Source organism: Vicia villosa, unplaced genomic scaffold (genome assembly GCF_029867415.1).
Source record: "Vicia villosa cultivar HV-30 ecotype Madison, WI unplaced genomic scaffold, Vvil1.0 ctg.001125F_1_1, whole genome shotgun sequence".
Taxonomy (NCBI): domain Eukaryota; kingdom Viridiplantae; phylum Streptophyta; class Magnoliopsida; order Fabales; family Fabaceae; genus Vicia; species Vicia villosa.
In genome coordinates this window covers 305,245-314,204 of record NW_026705492.1, presented here as the reverse complement: position 1 = coordinate 314,204, position 8,960 = coordinate 305,245, and the positions used below count along the sequence as shown (strand labels likewise).

General features: G+C 31.2%; 1 protein-coding gene across 1 annotated transcript; it reads left to right on the top strand.

The window, feature by feature from the left end:
- The first annotated feature begins 4,052 nt into the window (after positions 1-4,052).
- Positions 4,053-8,476, top strand: LOC131633446 (inosine triphosphate pyrophosphatase). The gene is made up of 9 exons (XM_058904162.1): positions 4,053-4,173; positions 4,406-4,552; positions 4,636-4,700; positions 5,341-5,404; positions 5,495-5,504; positions 7,156-7,187; positions 7,292-7,404; positions 7,525-7,601; positions 7,696-8,476. The coding sequence occupies exons 2-9, from the start codon at positions 4,414-4,416 to the stop codon at positions 7,802-7,804; spliced, it is 609 nt and encodes a 202-aa protein (XP_058760145.1). The 5' UTR covers positions 4,053-4,173; positions 4,406-4,413; the 3' UTR covers positions 7,805-8,476.
- The last annotated feature ends 484 nt before the right edge of the window (positions 8,477-8,960 follow it).

The window sequence follows — 8,960 nt, the reverse complement described above, 5'->3', positions numbered from 1 at the left end:
AATTTATTGATTTATCTGCACTGCACTCTTCACATCATTTTCATTTGTTTTCCTTAAAGAATTTAATTAATATAGGACATCAGTTTATGAATTTCTTAGTTTGGTCAGATAGCTGATGATGTCTGCTCAGCTTTCCCATTAATCTTGCAAATCTGTACATTTGAATTTATGCATGTATCTCAACGTGGAGATATTTATAGTCATCTATCCTTTATTCACATGGAAAATAAAGAATCCAACACAAGCATCTCATTTTCCTTTGCTTTCAATTTCTCTTTTCACTTGATTTTCGTTTAATTTGGACTGTTGTAAACACGGGTATTCGATGCTATCAGCCGCCTAAAAATATCAGATAAAATTGGTGGTGGTCTAGGACCCGTTGATATGACTGAAGATCTTCTCCGTCACCTCACCCCTCTCTGCAAGCTTGCTTTAGACAAATACAATGCTGATGAGAGATTCAATACTACTGCTATTTATTATGTTTATTCATTCATTGGTCCATCTATCAACTAACTATTGTTTTAATTTAGGATACACATTTTGTGTTTGCTAACATTGTCCAGACTACTTGGTCCCCTGGTGCTATATATTACATTACTTTTCTAGCACAAGATTCTTCCAACAATAACTCTCTTATAAATTTTCATACACGTGTCGTGAATCAGAGTCCTGCACCTGAGGTAATAATCTTTCATTTTTTTAATCTTTTCTTCAACATTTATAATTGCTTATAGTTCCTTGATTTTGTTATTTATAATATGCTTCAGCCACTTTATGTTTTTCCATGATACTCACTAAAAAAATTGAAGTTCATATGTTGATAGAAACATCATTTGCATTGTTTTTTTTGTTGTTGGGTTGTAAGCCATGGATTGGATTAAGGTATTAACAAACATATATTGAATAATTAACCATGAGCCCCAATTTAACCAAGCTTGTGCTAAAGTCCACAGGTTTTCTTTCATCTGGTTTTCTTCAATACAATTGGTTCCTTTATTTGGGGGTGGGGGTTATTTTTTCTGTTCAGATACGATTGTTGTAACCCAAAGACATTCTTCTACTGAATTTTCCATCTCATGTCAATACATTTTCTCTATCCAGTCACTTGCCTGGTTAGAACGGGTAGCACTGGATCATCGAGTTGGCAGAGTCATTCCAAAAAGGTACCATTCATCTGGTTTATCTTTTCCTTATGCTTCATGTAAAGTTCAAATAAAGTATTCCCTATCTATGTAGTAATCAAATTTATTTGGTAATCTTTTGTTATGGTAGCAGTGTTGCTTAATTTGGCTCACATGCATTCTTGTGATTTCAGAAAATTAATTCTCTGCCTCTGGTATTTTATCCAGAAAATTGCCATGGTCCAATTATGATTTGTAATTACTAACAGATTTCATTCCTTTAGGTAAGAAGTTTTGTAAATTAAGAATGGGGAGTAACATAAGAGTTTGATTTTGTGTTAAATATGTTGTCTTTGTATACAATTGGAACATTGATTGTCCCTTTATCTTTATATGACAGGGCAGTAATTATACACTATTTGGACATTGATTGTCTATTTGATGAATTAGAGACAAGATTTATAAGGGATAACAATTGCTCTTTGATCGGTTTTCAAGTTTTGTTGGATCTGGTTTAAATCTGCAGTAGAATTATTAGAATTTTAATGTAAAACTGTAATTGGAACTGAAGAAAATGCTGATGCATCAAAAAATTCAACTTGAATGTCTTCTCCCGCTTATACCTAAATGTGTGTTATTATATCTTGCAGTCAAGCTAAATGCATAATATACCAACTAAAAAAGTTTGCACATGGAATAGTTGAACATAATATACCTAAATGAGAGATGTGTAAAGTTTGCACATGGAATAGTTGAATTTAAGCCTCGACTGTCAAGATTTGGGAGAGTTGGTTGTATTTGGATCACATGATAGCTTAATCCAACTTTTTAAGTTGGGATCTTCTTAAGAAATTAGCTTATTGGGATTTCCATGATCTTTTTAGACTTTGTTTTTGGGTTGATCTCAATCATGGAAATACTTAATGCTGGTAGCCTTGATAGGTTCTGCATATAATTTTAACTTTTTACTCTCTGTGTAAAAACTTACTGTGAAACCTCTCCTCACTTTCACTTATATTTGGATGCTGAAAGTTTACATCTATTTTGATTTGTTCTTTTGACTTTTTAGTATAAAGTGCTATGAATTATTAGTGATTACAAGTTATTTGAAGTTTTTCCATTTTTTTTAAGTAAGTTATTCTAAGTTTTTTTTGCAAATTAGTTCTATAATGAATTCAATAAATATTTTGGAATCAGTTGGTTAGAAGTTTGGAAGAAAAGAAAGAATCTTGTAATTATTATTTTTACATCATGAAAATATTATATACTCTTAAATTTTAAAATATTGATTTTATAAATTTTTATTTTTAACATAGTATTATTATTTTTGTAACTATATCTTCTAACTTATACTATGTCACTTTTAATTCAATATTATTCTTTTTCTATTATTTATCATGCTAAATTCCGTAATGTATAAAAAGTAATATCTTAATAATATATATATATATATATATATATATATATATATATATATATATATATATATATATATATAAAAAGTTTTTACTTTATGTAAATTATTAAAAGAGTTTAGTTAATTTTTCAAATATTTAATCATACTCTGCCTTTTTTAATGGAAACTTTACATCTCGATTAATTGTATTTTTTAATTAGTTGATAATAAAATTAATAAGATATATTTTGTCTTTTGTCAAAATTATTTTAAAAATTGTATTGTTTATATATTTTATCATCTATTATGAACTAACAACCTAACATTAAAATGAAATAAATGCTCATGCATATCGTTAATTGGTTTAGTGATGATTGAATTTGGTAGGTGGAACTACGGTTCGATCCTCCGCAACTCCGATCTGGAGGGGACTGGAATCACTTGATGCCAGGACTGACCCCCAAACCGGACTAAACTGGTGGTGATAAATCAAAAAAATAAAATATTTTTTATTTAATTAATTTTTATCAAATCATATCAATTCTATTTGTTTAATATCACTAAATAAATGCTAATAAATATATTTTTTAATTTTAATAAAATTAAAATTTTATTTTATCAAGTTAAATAAAACGCAATAGTCATGCAAACAATTAACCTTTTATTTTACGGGTCATTAGCAATACAATACCTGTTTTATTTTAATCAAATTTTTTTAATACATATATTTTGTTGTATCAAGTAAATTTACCCTTGCAAACTGCTTCAACCTTTTTGATAGCACAAAAAATACATCACTTTTCGAGTAATGTATCTAAAACTAACTAAAGATAATTTCATCACCAATTCAGTCACGGGTCATTATCACCACGATAACTTTTTTATTTAATCAACAAAATATTGGTAAATAGTTAATATTATTAAACATATTGGATTTTTCACGTTGTTATTTGTTACATATTCATTTTTAAATATTTTTAATTATTAGTGATTTTATAATAATAATAATTATATATCATCAACAACCAAACCTTATCAAATAATCTAAGATATGAATGAACTTACCCGTATTGACCTATGTTAAATCTTTTTTTGTGGATCATTATTTTGCTTTAGAACCTAATTTTCTTACTACTAATATTTTATTAGTAACACTTTTTTTAAATAGTTAATTTCCATTTTATATATCCAATTTGGTCAAACTTCTTTACTTCACATTTTCCGTATCTTTCAAAAAATATTACACCCGAATTAATGCACCCGTGCGACAGCACGGGTCTCTGACTAGTTATTGTATGAAAATGAGAAATTATGACGGTTTTTACAAAATTATCCTTCATTAATAACATGTGAAAGATAAATTTATATAATTGAAAGGAGAGAGAATAATAAATATTTAAGGATATAATAGAAAAAATAACATTAATTATTCATTGGAATTGTAAAGCGACTTATATTAAAATACAATTTTTTTTTTTCAAAACGACTTATAATAAAAAACGGAGGGAGTAATTTTTAGTGTCAAGTTAGCCTTTCTCTTTCCCTAATATTAATTATGCAAGAAATAATACATCGAGGTTTCAAAGTTTGAGTTACTCTTTTCATTCAACCTAGCAGCCACCATTGGAATTGAAACTCGCCGCTCACTGTTTCGTATTATGATTTTTCATTTCTTCTTCCATCTACTTCCATTCTTCAAACTTCTCTCTCCATGTTTTTGTTATATTTTCAAAAAATCCTCATCGTAGCTAAATGCGCAATCGCGAAGCGCATCGGAGGCACCCGCTCCCCTCCGCACCGCCGCGAACGCGCCGTTTTTGGCCGCGATTAACTATTTAGGTATATATACAGTATTAGTGATTATGTTTGCTTCCTGTAACTCCAGGAAAAACAATGGCTGCTATAAAATCTGCTTCCGCTGGATTGGTACTACCACGTCCGGTTACTTTCGTTACCGGAAATGCGAAAAAGCTTGAAGAAGTTCGCGCTATCTTAGGACAGTCTATTCCTTTTCAATCCCTCAAACTTGACTGTAATAACACTCATTCCTCATTCTGTCATTTTCCTGGTTTTTTTTTTTTTACAGTTTTATGCTTTTTGTTTGTTATTTTGTAGTGCCTGAGTTGCAAGGAGAGCCTGAAGATATCTCCAAAGAAAAGGCCCGTTTGGCTGCTATTCAGGTACTCTAATTTACTGCAAGTATTAGTAAATTAGTGGTTATAATCTCGGGAAAAATGTGTGTTTGAAACCGACGCTTGTGATTACGTTGAGTTTATTCGTTTTTTCGAATTATTACTGATGTTAACGTGTCAGTGTCGGTGTCGCGTTTCCAGAGTTTGTGTTTCATAGGTTATAATGTTTTTTTCCTTTAAAACTCTTTAGGGCTATGTTTGGATTGATGGAACATAACAAAGCAAAACAAAATGAAACATAACATATGAAATGGAACGGAACGGAATAGAATATAAATTCCACTCTATTGTTTGGCTATTTTATTAAAAATAGCTCATTCTATTGCATACACCTCAGACGAATGGAACGAAAAATGGAGGATTGAATGAAATGAATTCTATCATGTTCCATTCCACCCATCTATTATTTGCAAATTCAAATAATAGAATCTTATTATTTACCATTTCGTTCCGTTCTGTCACATTCCATCAAACCAAAGATACCCTAGGTGTCTCTTACCTCACCGAAGGAGTTACCTACTCCATAGTCGATACAACAGTAACAACACACCTAGGTTTATATGCTTGTAGATTGGTTTCCAGTTGTATTCTCGATATTAGCTTTTTCATTATTTTTATTTGTGGAAAGGTTAAAGGACCTGTTTTGGTGGAAGACACTTGCCTCTGTTTCAATGCCTTGAAGGGTCTTCCAGGTAGATATAATTTTCTTATTTTTCATGCAATGAAAGCGGACTTTGTATTGCTTGGTACTGGTTTTAATTGAATATTTTAAACTTTTTCAGGGCCTTATATGTAAGCTCTCGATACCCCTGAATCATTGTACTCAAGGTTCTCTTTATCCTTCTTGTTTTCATGTCTGTTTAGGACCTCATCAAAGTGTTGTTTATATTACATTGTAGTTTATAAGAGCACAATGTTACACATGAAAGTTTGCTGGGATATATCCATTTTCTTCATATCAATTTGTGTCTCCTAACTAGTTTTTGTCCTTAAGATGAGTGTTAGTCCTTTTAATTATGTTGCCCCTTCCAACTCAGTTGTCTTTCAACTTTTTTCTGCCTTCCAAATCTAAATAGTCTTTCTCATATGTTGGATACTGTTGGATCAGTGGTGCTTGTTATTTATGTTGTAGGAAGTTGTGGAAGGAAATCATATACACTAGAACATAAATGCGGAAATAAATCCTTTATCCTACTAAATGAGATTAGCACATGGAGTCTAGTTTGCTAGTGTGCCTGATCCCTGAAGTCTATCTTAATAGTCTCCCACCTTTTTTCATTTGGATTCACCTCTACCAATTTTGAGGCCATGTTGGCCATTTTCTCCAATTTCTCCAAGGGACTATAAGCCATTATTTTGATACTCAAACTAATTTTGGCTATTCACCATCAAATATTCTTCAATTGCTGCCGTTCATTCACTGAAAGTTGCATGCTTTGTGTTGTGTCTGAATAGCTGCTGTTCCTTTGCAGCCAAAAAGGACTAAAGACCATTATGGTATTACTACAAGTATTATGCTCATTAGTCATTACTACTATAGAAACTTATATTGTCTTCTCTGCCAAGATAAACTTACAATGTCTTGTTTATAAAAAATTAGTTGAGAAATACTCTACTCATTGACATATGATATACCCTAGCATTCTCTTAAAATGATGACGGCACATCGCAAATAGTTGAGATAGCTCAATTGGTTGAGCAGAGAACAGAAAATTCTAATGTCACCAGTTCAAAGCTTGTTCTTGGCATACAGTTATTTTGTATTAGTAACTATCCATTTTCATTATAATAACAAGCCTACAAATAGTCTTGTAGCATGGTTTTGAATTGTCCTCTTCTAAGTAAGCGCGTTATAGCTCTATAGCAGAGAAAAGCGGCCACTGGGCGCTACAAGAAATGCAGCAGAGTTTCAATGTAGTGCAAGCTTATCCATAATCTGAATTTTCTAAAATTATTGCTAATTAAACTTTTATGAATATTTTCATTTACATGAAATTGAAGTTCAATTCTTAAAGTGTTATATTCGGATAGAGCGCTGTACGAGCCTAGCCCAATAGGAGGGAGCGTTCTTGTAGGCTAAGGATTGACACACTTATGTCATCATTATTCTGTTCAAACCCATAGTGATAGGCAGAAAGAGAATGTTTTCTCTCTTTTGAGGAGCCTTGACTCTGGAAATTCTACTCTATCACATTCTGCCTCCTTTCTTGTATTGGTTATCATTGTATTTTTCATCCCTCTCTCTTATCTCACGTGTACACCATAAAATTAGCTTATAAAAGCACATTTATCTGAATTCTTTGAAGCTTAATGGGAAAAGTATACTTGTTTCTAAAGCATCAGCAAGTGACATTTTTTTTAATTCATTATAAGTATTATTAGGCAACATGGTTGTCAAATTCTTCAGATTATCATTGTCTAATTGCTTTGTTAAATGATGCAGCAAATGGTTTCTCCAGAAGATTGGTCATGAAGGTTGTGCCATAACTCTGTAACTGTGGAGTAGTTAGTCCTCAAACTTTTGCTTGGATTTCAGGATATCTCAAATTAATATATTCTTTGCTCTTATCATTTTGCAGGTCTCAACAATCTGTTGATGGCATATGAAGATAAATCAGCTTATGCATTATGTGTATTTTCCTTTGCAGTCGGTCCAAACAGTGAACCTATCACATTTTCAGGAAAAACACTGGTATAGTTTTGAATCTCATGTGCTGTGTTCTTGTGCTTTTTACCAAAAACACAATCATGTATACATATATTTTCCTTGATTTGCATATTAAGACTCACTCATTTTGCGCTGCAATTTTAGGGGAAGATTGTTCCTCCAAGAGGACCCAATGATTTTGGATGGGATCCCATATTTCAACCTGATGGCTATGATGAAACGTAATTCTATAATTTATTTCATGTCATTTTCTGTATAAATGGTTTAGTGTAATTATTTGCATGAGCTAATTTATTTAATTTAAAACAATTGTAGTTATGCAGAGATGTCCAAAGAAGAAAAGAACAAAATTTCTCACCGCTCCAAATCTCTTGCACTGGTGAAATCACATTTTGCTGAAGCTGGATATACCTTTCAGAGCTAAAATGGTAGACTATAAGTAGTCAGAAGTTATATATTAGATAATAAATTTAAGCTTGGTTGAAAATGAATTTGCTCCAACACATTTAAATGCATGATTGATAAATATAATTTGGTTGAATGATATTATTGAAAGTACTTTTTGAATATATATGAAGAGATATCATCTTCTGAAACTGAAAGTCATTGGAGATAGTTGTAGTACCCAAGACAAATCTTTCCTTTGGCAAACTGAACACACAAGCTTAAGTCTTTGAATTTAACTCTTTCTTGCTCCCTTGCAGACACCGATGCCACATGTAGTGTTTTCCTACTTAAAATCACAATCTTTTTAGAAGTCCATGCATCACATCTACCTCATGTTTAATTTCTTCTGAATGATCAAATACTCCAAGCTCTTGTCATCATTGAATGGAATAAAACCTGCTATTAATATGTAATTCCTTTAAATCTTCCGTGCAAAGACTTTGACAAACATCGATTGTTTTAACAAACAGTCTAGTCTATATGATGCATTGTACTACACCTCAAATCAAATTGTCCAAAAGGATCTAGAAAGACTAAGGGTGTGTTTGGCCCGACTTTTTTTTAGATTTAGAAGCTGCTTTAAACTTAAAGCTAAAATTAAGAAGTTTAGAAATAAGGTTTAAATTGTTAGGTACTCCCTCAAATTCAAAATAAATGTTATATTTGTTTTAAAAAATTAATTCAAAATAAGTGTCATTTTTAGTTTTTAATACAATTTTATTTTTTATTTTTCAATTGTACCATCTAAGTAACACTCCTAATTTACAATTTCTATCACTATTTCTATCAAAATAAGTGTCATTTTTAGTTTTTAATACAATTTTATTTTTTATTTTTCAATTGTACCATCTAAGTAATACTCCTAATTTACTATTTCTATCACTTTGTAATGATAGTTAGAATACACAATAGCCAATAATGATAATTTGATAAAATTGTTATTCTCCTCTTTCATTTAGAGATGACAACGAGTAGGGTTTGGGTAGGGTATTATAGTACCCATTTTTATATTTGCAGTTTGAAAAAATCGCCGTACCCGAAGTCATATGCGTGTGGGCACCAACTTTTATACCCGTACCTGTACTCTATGAGTACTTAAGTATCGATACCCGTACTCGTTACTCGAATTTATA